The sequence below is a fragment of the Stegodyphus dumicola genome, chromosome 4 (assembly GCF_044657685.1).
Source record: "Stegodyphus dumicola isolate Sdum_Otavi_A_Nest chromosome 4, ASM4465768v1".
In the NCBI taxonomy this organism is placed as follows: Eukaryota; Metazoa; Arthropoda; class Arachnida; order Araneae; family Eresidae; genus Stegodyphus; species Stegodyphus dumicola.
In genome coordinates this window covers 241,020,720-241,038,832 of record NC_140771.1, presented here as the reverse complement: position 1 = coordinate 241,038,832, position 18,113 = coordinate 241,020,720, and the positions used below count along the sequence as shown (strand labels likewise).

General features: G+C 31.8%; 1 protein-coding gene across 5 annotated transcripts in view; it reads right to left on the bottom strand.

Annotated features, from left to right (window-relative positions):
- The window catches only part of LOC118192048 (calpain-9-like), a 390,870-nt gene that overhangs the window by 22,044 nt on the left and 350,713 nt on the right, over positions 1-18,113 (bottom strand). For all 5 annotated transcript variants that reach the window (XM_085816136.1, XM_085816138.1, XM_085816135.1 and 2 more), the window contains 6 exons: positions 15,779-15,984; positions 11,387-11,459; positions 10,316-10,351; positions 8,676-8,733; positions 7,676-7,740; positions 2,580-2,648 (listed from right to left, as the gene is read on the bottom strand). In XM_085816136.1, the coding sequence (XP_085672262.1) occupies positions 2,580-2,648; positions 7,676-7,740; positions 8,676-8,733; positions 10,316-10,351; positions 11,387-11,459; positions 15,779-15,984 (507 nt within the window). The remainder of the gene's footprint in view (positions 1-2,579; positions 2,649-7,675; positions 7,741-8,675; positions 8,734-10,315; positions 10,352-11,386; positions 11,460-15,778; positions 15,985-18,113) is intronic.

The window sequence follows — 18,113 nt, the reverse complement described above, 5'->3', positions numbered from 1 at the left end:
TTTTATTTTAAGTTACCCTTTCCTGTGAACTCTTATTTCAACTTTGCTTCAAAATAAGCGCACGGTTCAGCTTTATGCTAATTTGTGTTGGAGCCAAGTTTTGTATTTAAGGTTAGTGAAAAACTTCTCAAGTGTGAGAGAGCTTTTAGTCTCAGACCACGTCGGCTCGGTGGACGTTAGCCAGAATAGTTAGTATTTAAATTCTTACGCCTTACTATTCCTCAAATACTGATAGAAGTGATTTAAATAAGTTAGTACTTAGCAAAGGCTTGCTACGCACCATAAATAGGCCAATCTCGCGTTTAAGCTCTGTGACAGCAACTATTTAAATGTCTACTGAAGTTTTACTTTTAAAAATTGCTGGATTGTTCAAGACCCAAACGCGATTATTATTTCTTCTGTTATCACTCCCGAGTTGGGAGTTGCTGTAAACAGTGATTTCAATAAAAGGGTCTTTTACACCCTTCTTACGTTGTAATTCTTCTAGCATTCTTAAGAACATAGCTGCATTCAGCTCACTGTTCGAGTCAGGACATTGTTACTAGCACCATTATGTTTGCCAAAAGTATGCACGGAACATTAAGTCCTGATATAACGACCGAATTAAAAATCTTAGAATTTTACTGTTTGAACCATAGAAGAGCGCGAAAGCAAAAACCTTTTAAAATTAAGTTCTTGACTTTTTTTATCGAGATTTCAAAAATTATTCGATTTTTTTCGACTATTTAACATCTAAGATGTGTCAATTATAAAGTTTTGAAATTTCACTGCTTATAAAACAGGTTCTTCTATATCTTTTACGATAACAATGATAAAAATATATTAATTCGACGGTTTTCTGTATTTTTTAAAAAATATTCTGCATACTGAAGCAGAACAGGGAGTGTGGGTTAGACTAACGAAATATAATAATCGAACTGCATTATCAAAAGTTAACCCACTATCTTCAAAAATCTATCAAAGGCACTCTACACTTTTATTATTAGCCCAGAAAGGCATTAGCCCAGAATAGGCTATTAGTCTGGAAACAGCATTTTGCGTCAAGCCACTAAAAACGTTGAATCACTTTTGAATTGCTGCCACCAAATATTATCGCCCTGTATTATATTTAAAGAAATTAAATAATGCGTAGTGGGAAAAAATAATATTATCTGAGGCATCAAATTTAAGTAATGTAGTCCTCCATCCGAACATGGGCAGTCCGAAGTCCGAATTTTGTATTTCAAATTTCTTTTATTATCTTACTCCATATTTTGTAAAAACGGATTTTGATTAGAAAACTCAACGATTTCAAAGCGATCAGCGGCAACATTGTAAGAAATAAAATATTTTTAGCTCCAGCGTGCAAGACTGTCTATCGGAAATTTTAAAGATATGCAGTTTTTAAATAATTTTAACCGAAGGGGCATTAACCCAAATTTATGTGTGTGAAAATAAAAAAAGGTCTCTTTGGGCGTAATATAAAATCTGAAAACTTTCAGACTTTTTTTCTTTTTTTGGTTAATCAAACATCAAAATATTGAGGAAAAAATACTCATTTTGTGTATGTGATTTTAATACTGTCGCTCTGTAAATCTGAAATGACAGCTTTGAACTTCTTGTATTTGAGATAAACATTTCATGGTGAAATAAATCATCTACTTGTATTGGTAATCCAAAGACTGACATTTTTCTATTTTTTCTGGTTTATATCGCTGACAGAGATATTGGTCATAATAATCTACAAGAATAGTGCCTTTCCCTCTTTTGGTTGAAATATCTCCAGTCTATTAAAACAAAAATAGTAACTGCACATCCTGAGCGCTGCTTGCTACCTATCGTTCGTCGTGGTTTCAAATTTTGGATAAGACTTGTTTCCTTAAGTGTATAGTGTCTATGCGGCATGGGGAAACTAAGAATATTGGTTAGCTGGAAGACTTCCGAAAAGGTTTGGTAGTAAGCGAAAAGGGGTGGAAGAATCTCGGAGCCCTCTTCCCCGATGTTCTCGACGAAAAAGGACTTCTCCTTTCTCGAGGGTGTAAAATCGGTTTCCCCTGTGTGCACCTTGGATAAAGTTCTCGGTGATAAGATAGTTAAATGACCGATGGGTATTAATCAGTTTTGAGGAATGCATTAAGTAAAATCTGTCCGGGTATTTGAAACAGCTGAGCGAGACAGAAGTAATCCTTCAGTTGTAGAACTTAACTATGCTTATCTGACTCCGATAAATAATACTGACTTTTAATCTACAGAGTACAAATAAATAAGAGATAAACAGCAAGGTTAAGCTGCATCAACAGAATTCGAGAACAGTAGTACAAATTTAACAAACAATGCTAATATATTAAGCTCTAATTTTATGTTCATTTGCGTTCTGTTCTTGGCAATAACTTCAAAATAATTTATATTACTCGATTAAATTATATATTATTTTAAATTGTCTCTCCTAATTTATCAAAATCAAGCAATAAGTTATATAAGAAAGAAAAATTTATATTTATTGCTAAAATACATCTTACAGAACTATTTGTATTACTATGATATCATAGTGAATTAGTATGATATTTTCACAAATAATTTAAAAACAAATAAAAACTTACCCGCCAGTACTGTAACGTATAAAGCAAACCTGGTAGTTCATTCTTGTTTATTTTACCTGTAATCAAAGGCTGCAGAAAAATGTTAAGGTCTAAAAAAAAAAAAAAAAAAAAAAAACTGGTGTATGCTTTTTTCAATAATTTTATCTGATAAAATTAAATAATAAATTGCAATTCAAAATTTTAATAAATGATATCAAGAACATGCCAAACTTCAGAACATACGTTACATTACTTTACAGCGTGCGTCAGAAAAAAGTATACACACTTTGAACTGTCATAGAAAATTCATTTTCCTACCTACAATGTTAAATTTGTAATGCAAAGTAATGTTATGTTTCCTCAGCAAGTAGCAGCCAAATTGTCGATCTAGCTGCACAACCCATTTAGGGCCAAGAGAGTAACTTCGACATGGCGAACGTACGTTTCAAGAACTTTCAAGCGCGGAAGCAGGTTATTAAGTGGTACTGGAAGTTTGTGGATGTTGCTGCACTTCAGAGGCAATGGAGATGTGAATATGGGACAGATCCACCTAAGGTTAACATTATACGTCTAAAAGAAAAAATTGAGATTCACGAAACAGTATGTATTGTGCATAAAGGCGGATCAGGGCGATTTCTCACAGCTGCTGACGAATCATCAGTTGCGGTGCTGGAACTGTTTCAGCGTCCACCAAAAATATCTTCCAAGGGAAAAAATTCACATGAGAGTGGCGTAGTTACGCAATCTGAAGAAAGGCAAGTTGCGTCGTACATTCCAAGGCTGATGCAACTAGCTTTGCTCGGTTAGATGAAGCACAATTTAAACTTAATGGAACTGTCTAGGCATAACTGTATGCACTGGATTCGAGATAATCTCCACATAACTGTTGAAGACGGTGTGAATTTGCCTGCTGTAAATGTGCGGCGCTGATCTGCCTCCTAAGGGACTCACTGGGCCTTTTCGTTTTGAAGGTACTGTAACTGTAGAAAAGTACCTAAAATTACTTACCGATTCCATTTTCCCTTCCATTAGTTCGGTAATGACAAGTTTCACTACCAACAGTATGGCGACTCTCCGCACTATATCATACGGATATGCCAGCATACCTGGATCAAAATGTACCAGGCTAGTGGAAAGGCCGTAGGGGACGAATCGAGTTTCATGCACGCTCGCGACACCAGTAAAAGATGAAGTGTAGCAGCGTAAACCACGTAACCTTAACACACTTCGGGTTGAGATCCAAGCGGTGTGCGCTGAAATCCCATTGGACACTTTGGTACGAAGTACGGAATCAGTCGCGACTTTTATTCAGAAATGCATCGATGCTGAAGGACACCATTTTGAATATTTACAATATTTACTTTAACCACCATTTGGAATATTCTATTTGTCCAGAAAGTGTACGTAGTTTCAAATTAGACTACAGTCTTACTTTTCCCAGAAATTCAACCTTGTAGGTTGGCAAATAAATTTTTTATGACAGTTCAAAATGTGTATACATGTTTCTGACGCATTCCCAGATATTGATTCTTAAAATATACTGCTGTAACACTATGTTAACGGTGCATAATGATTCCAATATAACCCTAATAACATTCTAGCCCCCTTCTGGAGTTTTTCAGATTTCCATCAAAAAATTGCATTGTTACACATCTTTCTTTATGACATGATGTTATTCGTAACATTATAATAACTAGACAGGTACACAAAAACGCGAAACTAAACTGCAATTATATATTACAGGTTTAGTTTAAGAAGAGAAAAATGCGAGGAAAAAGAATATAATTTTGTATATATACGAGTATATTAGTAATAAGTTTTCCCAAGAACAGGAAACGGAAAAACATTTTTCAAATGCTTGATGGCGCAAATATGTGTTAAAAGAAACTCTTTTTCTAGCAGTAATTGCATTATTACGCTTATCGGTGTTTTAAAATTGGTATTTACATATTTTCGATAATAACTTCCCGTTAAAAATAGAGTCACTGACAGCTGCAAACTTCACAAAAGCACGAATTAGTGCTACCCAGTTAATGCGGCGCAAAGGACGTCGACATTACACCGTAGATCAGTAGAAATGTCTTCTCTCCATTCGGATGGCAGTGTGCGGGTCTGGCGTTTTCCTGTAGAGTGCCTCCTGCCAGAATGCATTTGCCCACAGTAAAGTTCGGCGGAGGTGGAATTATGATGGACTAGGACTCTTGGTCCAAATTTATGATAATGCACGATTTTAGATGACAGCGTGCTTGCTACGTTGTGCCTGTTTTACGGGTTGGAACCATGTTACTTTCAGGACGACAACGTCAGCTGTCATGCTGCGAGGTACATCATGGATTGGTATGATGACAATGGGGGTAACCAAATGGACTGGTCTATCCACAGCCCAGATCTGAACCCTATCGAGAACCTCTGGGACGAGTTGGATCGCCAAATTAAGGTGTGCAACAGCCGCCCAACATCGGTGAAGGAACTTACATGGCTTCTTCAAGCCGAGTGGAAAAAATACCAATAGCTGTCACACAAGAACTTGTGGAAAGCATGCCCCGGAGGGATGACGCTGTAAATGCCGCTCGTGGAAATTCTAGCAACTAATGAATATGAAGGAATTTTGTTTTTCTTATAACAGGTGTCCAAATACTTATTGAAAGATAGAATATTATAGCCACGGAATGAGATTTTGCTTTGGTTTACTATAAACGGCGCATCACATTTCAAATTCTTGCCAATAAACATTATCGCCGTGTATTATTTTTAAAGAAATTAAATAATAAAGAATCTCCATATACGTATGTATGTTATTCGCATTGGGAAAAAATGGCGGTATCTAGAGTCTACGGTGTCTAGAGTATGGTAACTTTTAATTAAGGTAATCCTCAATCTGAAAGCCCGAATTTTGAGCTTAAAATTTGTTTCATTATTTATTTCGCATTTTATAAAACTCTAGTGAATTTTCGATTAACAAACTCAACGATTTGAAAGCGAGCAGTGGCAACACTGTACAGAATGAAATAGTCTGACGCACAAGATTGTTGCTGTTGGGGAAAATGTAACATATTTATCCACTCGCCTCTATCAAAGAAACATGCTCCGGAGGCCGGAAATAAAAACACTTTTATCTTTTCATCTTCCACACGTCCACGTCTTAGCATTCAGTAAGATATTTTCAAATTTAATGTGGAAATAATAAACTAAGCGATTTAAAAGCAATAGAAACAGTTTTAGTTTTTAAGAATACTTTTAATGTCATAGATTTAAATAAACATCTATTAAAATCGTGAGCTGTTTAATTAGAAATATATAATACACTAGTAAAATGACAGTAGCTTGACTCATTAAAATCATTATATACTCTTTATTTTTTATGATAATATAATAATTTTGGGCGGCTTTTGAAGAAATAATATAGCGAATATCATTGCTAATCCTGTTTTTCCCCCCCCTAAAGATTTTATTAAGCATCGTTTTCTTCGCAGGCCATATATAATATAACACAATCGCGAAATTCTTAAATGCTGCATGATAGAATATGTTTAGATTTCCGGATGCAGTGTTACATGTTGAGATAATATTTTAATATTTTTTCAGTATTTCCCCGTCTATCATATCAATATATAGTTTTCTTAATAAGATGGGTAAAATTTTTTTCTGTCTTTTTATCATTAAAATTTAATGTGTTTACTTTTTTTATTAAATATCACGTTCTTCAAACTTGCTCCACATAAAACTCTATTCAGCGACAAAATCACAAATATTTTAATACACCATATCTTTAAAATTCCGGATAGAGTTTTAGAGGTTGTCACAGATATTTTTATATTCGCTATGTTACTTCTTTAAAAAATAGCTGCTCACTTGGCCAGCCGCCTAAAATAGTTATCTTACAACAGAAAAAGTATACAATAACTGTAATTAATCCAGCTAATGTCATTTCTTAAAAACTTTAATTACTTGGATAAATTAATTGGATACTTTTAATTAGGCACCTCATGATTTTAATATATGTTTATTTAAATCAATCGCATTAAAAATTAGAAAAAAATACGCACAAATCACATTACAAAAAATTATTCTGAAGAATTCTGTTTATTGATTTTAAACCGCTTAGTTTATTACTCAGCAAGCTTTCAGATTAAATTTGAGAGTATTTTAGGTTTTACTGAATGGCAACGCGCAGGCGAGTGGAAGATAAACGTATTTTATTTCCGGCAGTGGCAACACATTGTTTCCATAGAGTCGAGTTTGTTAATTAAAATTGAAAGATAAATATCTTACATTTTTACTGAATGTCGTTGGCTGGAGCTAGAAATGTTTTATTCCGTACAGTGTGTTGCCACTACTTGCTTTCAAATCGTCGAGTTTGTTAATCAAAAATTCGTTAAGTTTTACAAAATATGGAAAAAATAATAAAAGAAATTCGAAACTCAAAATTTGGGCTTCCAGGTGCCCATGTTTGGGTGGAGGACTTCGTTACTGAAAACTGTATGGCTCTAGGGACGGTCGTTTTTTCACAATAGGTGGACATTTATACATACATACAGACAGATTCTTCATCATTTAATTTCTTTAAAAATAATGCAGGGCGATAATGTCTGGCGGCGACAATTTGAAGAATGATACGCCATTTATAGTGAACCAACGCAAAATCTCATTTTGGGACTAATATTCCCTTTTGAGCTAATAAATGGATGTTAGTAACTCTTCTCTTAATTCAGCCGGATAATTTGTAACACAGAATTCGTTGACACTTATTGTAGTATGGTTAGCAATCAAGTTGAAAGTTAGTAATCATAATTGTTTTAAATGACTGTCTAGATTTCCGTAATTATTTTCACGCTCCTTCTAATTTTTAAGCTGAGGCAAGTGCCTTATTTGTCCCAGCCTTGTCTAGGCTCTGGTATCCATTTTGGAATATATTTGCTGGTAGAATCCAGAAGTCGATTTGTGATAAGTAAATATGTTAAATATTATAATACATTTGTATAATTTTTCTGTAACATTATAATTTAATATAATGTGCAATATTTAACAAACTACTAGGAAAATTTTAGACTATACACAAATACCCTCATAGTAATTAAATGCAAATTATATATTAATGTATATATCTAAAAGGATACATCTCGAAGCATAATAAGATTCCTGCAGAGTTCTAGACTTGGTTTTTCACATAAGAGGTTCAGAGCTGCAACAATAAACGTTACATTTTAATAGGTTACACAAATTATTTAGTACCATAATTTATTTATAATTATTTACAACTATCAGTTCATTTAAAGCAGCGGTTCTCAATCTTTTGACTAACGCATATACCTTCTAAGTAAAAATTTAAAATCTTTAGTACTACCACATTTTACAATAATTATTTCTCAATTTCTCAATAAAAATATTTCTATTGTAAATGGCAATAGAAATATTACAGCGTCAATATGTTGTGATTTGCACAACATATTGGCTATTACCATTAAATATGCAAACATAAAAAATATTAAATTAAAAATTGGTTACCATTTTAATTATGAAAATTTAAGCTATCATGTTTAATTCTAAATTTTATTGTGAAATTTGCGCCTGTTTGAGAGAGATAATTTTTTTAATGTCTGGAATTACTTCACTTTGTTTTAACCGTAAATTAGGATCCACTTTTAATTTTGTTCTGTATTTATTTTTCAAATATAACATGGAAGAATAGCCTTGTCCACACAAATAGGTTGTACAAAAAGGCAATTAAAATGTAACAGCTTTATTTGAAATGCCTTTAAATTCTTTTTTTCGGTTCAGCCAAAAGCTGACAAGTGTGTTATTTTTGAAATCTTCAATTACAGTTTGATCACACGAAATTTCTATCAATTGTTCTTTTTCTTCATGAGATTTTTGAATTTAACAGTTAAAAATACCTTGTTTCTTTACATACCACCTATTTTTCTTTTGGGTACCACCAGTGGTACGCGTACCACTGGTTGAGAATCTCTGATTTATACTAAAGCACTTAATTTTGAAAATAAAGAAAACAATTTTAGCTCTCTGAGGGGAGGAAAACGTTAAATATGCACCGGTTTTTATGAAATATTGACAAATTCTAAATCATTTTTTATAAAGAAATACTAAGTAAAAACTTACAGCGCCAGCTGGAACGTAGGATCTTTTGCAATGTGAGAGCATCCACTTCTTGAGGTATCTGCGAAAAAGAATATAGTTCGTTTTAAGCATACTCAGTTATGCATTATTTAAATTTTTTTTCCAGATTCAGTTAAGTAAAAGGCTAAGTGATACAATATTTCAAAATTTATTAATTAGCGCGTGAATTGAATACATTTCTATCCCAAAAATTCGTTAAATACACAGGCCGTTCGCACTTAACTTCTACTACATTTTTGAAAGCATAAATTAACATTTGCTATTTAATTGTTTTGTTTTCATGCAAAATAGCGCTCTTAAAGAGACAATGGATGGAAGGCATGTTTGTGCTCTTTTCGAAATAAATTATTCGTACCTAGTTATTAAAAACGCTGTGAAAGCCATGGTTTTCAGATATCTAAAGCTACGATAGTTAATATTGTCAAAAAGGAAAGGGAAAAAAATCTGATGTGTACACCATATAACTTCCTTGTACGAAATATTAACTTATACACAATTTTCCTACATTTCGTTTAAACTTATTTCATCGAATTTCATTAGAAATATATTTTCTCATTCAATTAATTCAGTTCTCACTTCGCGACAAGGCAAGACACATGAAACCTCAAAATAACTTTATTAAAAATTGAAAAATATGGAAAAAATGTAAAACATAAATACAGTTAAAACAATTTAAAGAACAATTTTTAGAATTAAAATTAGAGTTTCTATGCAAAAACAAGCAATTCGGCCAGCGTTTTGGCAATTTGGCTTAAAAATGCCAAAGAATGAAGATTCCCATCATTTGAAACATTTTTTTAAACTGGAAATATATGTAAATTGCCGACAGCTATGATAAAAAAAGGCCGGATATGTACTTACGGCGACACGATGTATATTTGCATTTTTGAAGTATTAAATGTGGATATTAAAAATATAGCATGAAATAAAGCAAGAAAGAAATAAACTATGTTTTTCATAATGACGAATGAAGGAAGCAGAATTTGATATTTCGTAATGTAAACATTTTTCTCCCATATAGCAGATGCAGTCTAAAAAAAAAAAAATTGTGTAGGATAAAAGTTTATGCAAATCGCTAAAAATATAGTTACTGTGAGACAGCTGAGCGGTCAAATCGTTGAACACTGGTAGTTCCGATCTGGGCTCGATTTAAGGCGAACGGGCTTGTTGCTATGGTGTTTTCGTGGTTTTCTCCTTGTGTAACGTGTGTACGAGCCAGTTTACCTCAGAAAGTCCTTCACGAAGGCATTTCTTTCCTCAGACAGATAACCCTAGTGTGCTTTGGTATAATTAACTAAACCAAACCAAACCAAACCACTTATTCTAAAATTCCCAAACATCAAGTATTGAACAGGAAATTAGCTAGAAATAAATTAAAGCTCCCGCTTGAAAATAAAGGCATCATCATCGATTATCATTTATCGTCGATAATCATTCATTAAATATATGCAGAAATCGAAAGGTAAGAAAGAGATAAGAAAAAGTTACACTACACTTGTTAAATGCTTGAATTTAAGAGAGAGAGAGATATGGAAAAATATAATTTCTAGTATTAGATCAATTTTGTGTAGCAAGTTAAAATAACTAAACAAATCAAAATATAGTATATGAATATGACTCACCTTATGCATTAATTTTGCTAGAAATGGAAAATCCGTCTAAAAAAAATAGAAATTTATAAACTAAACTTTTGAAAGTTTTAAAAGTCAAATAGCAATAATTAAAATCTTCAAGAAATGAAACAAAAATACACAAAATTTTGCCTTTTTTAGTCAAATTAAAAATAATCAGATGGCGTAAAAATAATTATTAATTTAAATATCATTTGCTCTCAGTAAAGAAAAGGAAGAATCTTTATTTAAAGCCTTATTTTCCTGATAATTTTTTCAGCGTTTAATTTCTAAAAGTAGAAGTGCGGGATCCCTATGGAAGATCGTCGGGAAAGAGGAACAAGAGTTAATAAATAAATTAAATGACTATTAAAATCATTAACAATTTAAAAATTAAATAGTTAATGAGTATCAAATTAATAATTATTTAAGAGATATTGATAATTAATATTTGTTGATTATTATTTAATTTATAATTATTATTTAATTAATTTATAATTGATCTATTATTATTTATTAAAATAATTAAATAATTAAAATTAAAAATATAAGTTAATAAATAAATTAAATGACTATTAAAATCATTAACAATTTAAAAATTAAATAGTTAATGAGTATCAAATTAATAATTATTTAAGAGATATTGATAATTAATATTTGTTCATTATTATTTAATTTATAATTATTATTTAATTAATTTATAATTGATCTATTATTATTTATTAAAATAATTAAATAATTAAAATTAAATGAAATGTTAAGAGGTAAATAAAAATTTAATAAGCGTTTTTTTATGTAATTTTATTGCTCAAAATAAAATTTTTGAGATCAAATTTCGACTGAAATAATTGTTCAGTTCATCAAAAAAGTGCCGGAGCCATGATATTTAGGGCTCCAGTGCGATCCGGCTAGAATTAGAATATATCCCCAAAACTAAGAAGCACCGGACCCGGACTCCGGCGCAATTTAAGCTCTGTTTTTTTTTTAATGGTCTTCCGTATGGGATAACATATAACGTGTGGAAATAATTTTTTACTCCTTACACAATTTGCATTCTGAATCAAACATATAATAGATACTTACTTGAAGAGATACAATATCTGTATTGTAGGTGAAAGTAAGTTCTCTAGAAATGACATTTTCATCATTCACCTCCCTGCAATAAATTAATTTTTGGGTCAGCGTATGATACATATGGTGAAATGCTTCAAAAAAATTTCAGTTTTAAGAACTGTTCGAGTATGCTGTGAAGTACAATAAAATTAGAGATGATCTGAATTTTAACAAATGGCAATATTCAATCTGTGTTTGGTACCAATACGTGTAATTAAATGCAAATTTGTTCAAATGAGGGATAATAGATGGCAGCACTAACAAGAGCTTTGTAAAGTTATTTACTTAGAAATCTGTTATTTCCTGAGATAAATACGCAAATTTTAACGGATAGTCACAAGTAAAAGTTGAAAATAAATTTCTAAAAGTGTAATTATAATAAATAGGCAGTCAACTTTTCTAAAAAATTCTATTTCATATGAAGAGTATTCGAAATTTTCGGCAGATGTATAGCAGAAAAGCAAGGTGGAAAAAAATAACTATGGAATTTTTGTAATAGAGAGATAGTCTATAATTTGTAATTTTGTAAGAAAGAGCCTATTGACATCTTGTATCATCCGTGAACCTTTGGTTCCTTTCGAAGGGCTCCCGGACTGAAGAGTCCTATCCCTATCGACGTTGAATCACTTTTCGAATGTAGGAAGCATAAGTGGGTTCCGGCAGAACGTCAATAAGCAATAATATAGCATTGAATCCAGTCGATGATGTACGGTCTATTAAGTTATACACAATTTTTGCTGCACATCATTTAAACTTATATCCTCGAATTATTCTACTTTTAGTGAACTGATTCACTCAGTCACTATAGTGACTCAAGGCAAGTCGAAAATGATTCAAAACTACAAAATTTGAAATTAAATATCCCGGTTCGTACGGGAGTCATTTTCATTAATTTTTATTTTTTCGTAACGTATATAAATTATAATTTTGATTTACATATTTCTTAGCTTATATATATATATAAATTTGGTACTAATGATTGCAATAAAAAAGGGAGGTGGACAACTAGATGTTATTATTATTATTATAAGGGCGCAGTCCCGATCCTCTTAGCCGGCCGAATGATCAAAAAATGGGACTGGTCAGAAACTATATAGCAGTCTCATATAAGGTTCTTTGCCTGATCTTTCTGAGTTATGGGAGATACATACGTTATGAAAAAATCTGTTTTGGAAAAAACGAGCCCTTTAGTCTATCAGTATGTACAGACGTCACACACACACACACACACACACACACAAAAAAAAAAAAAAAAAAAAAAAAAAAAAGTAAATAAATAAAAAAAATAATAATAATAAAAAAATATCATCCAAACGGATTCAGAAACGGTCCAGATGTGTATTTCCGTTGAATTATTCGAAATTTTTTGCGATTACAATCAGTGGTGGCTCGTGGCTAAAATTTGTGGGGGGTGCTGTTCCAAAAAAATTTAACCTTTGTTTTAAAATTGCGTAAAAGGAAACAAACATGTATAAAAAGAAAATTTATTTTGAAACTTCATGAAATCTTACAAGAAAACAATTAAACATTTCTTAGTTACTTTAACCAAAATTGTTACAGTTCAATCTTTGTCTATTCATTTAAAAATGAAATCCATTCTTCTAGTTTTAATTTGCTCGAAAAGATCAATAATTTTCTCCTTGATCTGTGGATGACAACTGAGGAAATTTTTCTTTATTGAAAGCAATGCAAGCGCATTTAGTCTTTCCGAATTCCTAGTGCTTCTTAGAAAAGTTTTCGTTCTTTTCAATGTTGAAAAGCAGCGTTCTGCCTCTGATGTAGTCATGGGAACTCTCAAGAGAATTTTTATCAATTTCGTAATTTCACTAAGAACATCATCTTGATTATTTTCGAAGATAAATTTCAATAGCCCAATTAATTTGCAGTATTTATGGATATCAGACTTACAATAGAATACTTTTAGTTCAGTTTCAAGCTCTTCTTCGTCAATCATTGGATATGCTTCAGTGGTCAGTAGTATTTCTTCTGTAGAATGTTCATTCCTAAAACTAAGCATTTCTCGTTAAACAATTTAGCAGCTGCTAAGTGTTTAGTGGAAGAATATCTGTGCATTATATCAATGCATAATATAAAATCACATATTTCCTTAGCTTCTGCCATCAGTGTCTTTGAAAAATTAATCCAGTACTTTGAGTTTCTTAATTTTAAAATAGCAGTTTTGAAATGTGTTATATATTCATTAACTTTAAACACACTAATTTATCTCTATTGCATAATATACAAATATTATTTCAACGTGAGGTATCTGATACAAAAGCTCTAACCAAAACTTGAAATTATCATCATTTAGATATTTTAAAATTCCTGTTGCTTTTGCAATAGTTTGCATTTGGCATAGGTGGCATTTGATGTTGACTGAATTTTAGTAAGGCAATTTTTTAAAAGTTGCAAATTTTCATGAACTCTGTTTATGGTCCGTATGATGAAGTTCCACCTTGTGGAGGAATACCACACATGCGGAGTAAAAGGAAATCACGTTTTCAACAACATGCCAGAATTTCGGCACTGCAGGAGCGGCAGTGCTCTTCTCTCTACCTGGCTCGCGTGCTGCTTTCTGTGTGCGCATGCGCAGAACAGCCAAATGCCATGTCGCTGGAACTGTGAAGCGCGCAGTTCCAAACACTTTCGTACCTTTTTCACTCACTGGGGGATGGCTACTGACATTAACCTTAAGGATTATGTATTGCAAAAGTATAAAGAAAGAATTAAAGACTAAAAGGCACACTATATTAAATATTAAAAGTAATAATAAATGAAAATAGGGGGTGCTGCAGTTCAACAGTGCTTATTATCATCCGTGAACCTTTAGGTTCCTTTCGAAGGGCTCCCGGACTGAAGAGTCGTATCCCTATCGGCGCTGACGAGCCGCCACTGATTACAATACTTCCTTTTTTCGTACCTGGTAGTAAAAATTACTTAGTCGTTTTATCGCCGTTAATTTAACAGAACACTAAAAAGCGGAATGAATCAGAATCAGTAAAGAAACCCTAAAATTACCTAATGATGGTGGACATTATTTCTAAAAAGTAAAGTATGTATCTTTGAAAATTATCCCAAACCATCCACAAGTAAAATGAGAACGAGCAACGCAAGAAGTAATGCACAGTTTTAAAAGTAAAGGACACAATTTAAATTTAAAAGTAAGTAAATTTTAAAATAACCTAACTTGTTCCATACATTACTGAATAAATGAATAGTAAAGAACTCATGATTAACCATGATAATGCGTGTTTTCATACACCAAGATAGAAGGTTGAATTTCTTCGGAAAAAAGAAAAAAAAAAAAAAAGAAGAAGAAGAAAAAAAAATTCAAAGTGATAGATCCTGTTCTCTGGATCTTGCTATGTGTGACTTACGGCTCGATTTTCAAATCTAAAACAAAATTTACGTGGTCGTCTGATGAGGCTCTAAAAGAATACTTTTCATCAGTTGAAGAAATGGAACATTTGAAGCATTTAATCTTTGGGATTTCGTTTGAAAGGAGCTACTTTGAACACTCTTAAGAGGTGGTAAGTTTTCCAGTGTGATCTTTTGAACTAATATGTTTCTGTAAATTAATGTACCAGAAAGTAAGCAAAACGGAGACTAATTGTCCTTCATGTCTAATTGGAAGGAAGGAATATATTAAAAGCTGATTGAAAACTAGCAATGCAAATCTGTTCCTTAAATTAAACTGGTGAGCCGGAAGACGAATAATTATTTGAAGATAGACAACTTTGATGAGAAAAAAATTCGTTTACACAGCAGGTGTTCTAAGGAAGGACAGCTAGGCAGGTGTTTGAAAGAACACATGCGCCATTCGAGAAGATGTCTCTTCCATATGCAAGAAGTAAGAAGCTTTAAATCGCAAAAAGTATTTACAAGACGATAGAATTTAATTATGTTAAATATTTTCATCATCTGTGTTGCATATATTTCTAAATAATTGATATTTTACAGGCTGTTATTAGAATGTCTTTTTTTATAACATTCCGTAAAAATTAAAACTTTATTTTCAGTAAGAGTAATTAATCATTAATGCTTAAAGTTTTAAAATCGTATCAATATAAGCACAAGTGTAAACTTTTTTTTTGGGGGGGGGGAATTAGATATTAATCTGAAGTAAAGACACTCTTCGGCTAAGGATATTAAAAAAGCTCGGTTTAGGCGTACGTAAGAGATTGATTCTTTTGATGAAAAACTTATAAAGTAAAACGAATAAATGGCTTTCGCAACTAAATATGTTTAAAAAAAACAAGGTCAATTACTGATCAAAATGATGAGTATACTAAATAATAAATCAAATATTATCTTGCTAGAAGAATATTGAATAAATAATGAGATTATAAGCTATGTAAGTACCAAATGTTACTGATTTCGTCTGTAAAGATTCTGAGTAAGAATTTGGTTTCGCAGTTAGGTTGCACTGTAAAAGGCATAATCACGAAATCTCCAGGCGGCAGAGTGAAGAATATGACGGCTTCCCTTACTGGAGCATGAACTACGACGTCCAATGCTTGATGAGTGAGAATGAAATGGGTATTGATTCGTGCCATGTTCGGAGGTACCTGAAACAAAAAAAGAAATTTTTTCTTAACTTATCTTCCTTTCAGAACTGCTAGGAAATAAGAAAATACTGAATTATTACATAATTCAGTATTTTCTTAATATAGCCCTTACTGAAATGCCTTAGAGCTGCGTTTCCAGAACTTTCTTTAAGTGAGGACCGCTTTTACAAATCAGAATGTTCTGCGGATAATCTTACTCTAGTACCTTTCGAAAACAATTTTTTTGCATATGTTACTACAGTAATACTTATATTGGATTGGCAAAAAAATAATTTCTATTTTCTAGTGTGAAGTAAAACTTAATTTTTTCCCATATAAAAAGTGAACTTTAACCAGTCAAATATATTCCATTCTGCTCGAAGACCTTTTGCCATCTTTAACTTTGTGAGAAACACTGCCTTATAGAATTTTACAAAAAACAATCCAAAATGTTTTTCGAATCCTTTAGAATTTCGGTCCAGTTTTCTATAGACTACGTCAGAGATCTTTCATAAAATTAAGAAACAATATGGACATACCTTCGACAGAGCTATGTGCCGATAGTCTGTACATATATATATAAAGATATTCTGCGGAAATTTCGGCATAGATTCTGATAATAATTTATACAGTTCCCAGAGGTTTCACGCATAGAATCTTAAATAATATGTATATTATAGAATATGTACTATATAAATAACGCGTATAGAATATGTATAGAATGCTACTGAAAATATCAGACCCAGTTTATAGAAATTTGGGCCATATTTCTATGAAGTATTCCTATAAAAGATCCCTTAAAAGCTCTTGAGTATGTAAAGGCATTTTGAAATCAGCAAAATTTTCTTTTGGGTTGAAAAAGAATCAATTAAATTTTTGTTTCTGAATAGAATATTTTAACCTAAATTTTGAAATGATCTGGGACGTGTTTCTTAATATGCAGGCCTTGATGCAGCCCTTGTGGTCTTCCAAGATTTCCCCCCCCCCAAAAAAAAGGCAAAAAATAAAATTCATATTTACTGCGTGAAATTACACATAGAAGTCGTCTACCGTCTTCTTCTCTTTAGACTAATATTTTATGAAATTTATTACCTCTTAGGCTATCAGTGGATTTCCAACTCTAGTGTTAGCCATAAAAAAGGGATTTAGACCACAATGACTGTGATGCTTCTCGCCATCCTTTCGCTGAACATTTGATATCGAAGGATTATGAATGAAAACGGGATATAATGAGTTATACAACTGTGCTTTCAAGTCAGTTCGCTTCTACATAACTGTGTGATAAAAGATTTTCATCAAAAGTCATATGAAATCAAAATAATGAAATCCAGCTGATATATTTCCTGATTTCAGACTTAAGTTTACCAGTAATATAATTAAACGACAGTTGTGTAAGAATCGATAGGCACACCCATTTCACTAAAATGAGTATCAGCATTTAATTTTTAGATCATTCAAACTCTAATAGCGCTGAATTATTTTTAAAAGTATATAATTTTGTTCTACTAATCTAAGTACTTGATATCGATATAAAATTATACGTTTTTAAAAGATAAATATACTGGTAGCAACATATAAAAAAATTGCTTTCGAAGGAAACAAGAAGATGGGCCTCAGGACATTCTGATAAAAATGGTCCGCACCTGAAAAAGTTTGAGAAATGCTGATCTAAAATACATACGGGGGTAAATAAAAACTTCTGGAAGAGATGTGATTTTTTCCCTATTTAAAAAATGTCAGTATCGTTTGATTTTAAAAATTATTTAAATACAAATAAATACATTTTAAATATTAGTAAATTAAAATTAAGAAACAATTTCTGTTAAACAGGGGTACATGAATACAATAATTCAAAGCATTCCTTTAAAAAATTAAAATTTTACTGTTACCAGCATAAATTAAATCTGTTTATTAATGTTATGATCTAAATTGATTTTGTGCAATGTAAGATACCCTTTTTGTATTTTGTAAGCAACACTATGCAAAAACATTATACAAAATGCCACATAAATTGAGAAGCTGCAAATGTTAAACCAGAGAGAAAAAGGCAAAAAATTTAACTCAAAAATCTTAAGAATAAAAGGTGTTTATTCTTGCTCCTATAAACACCTTTTATTATAAACTTAAGTCTGATATACCGTAATATCCGA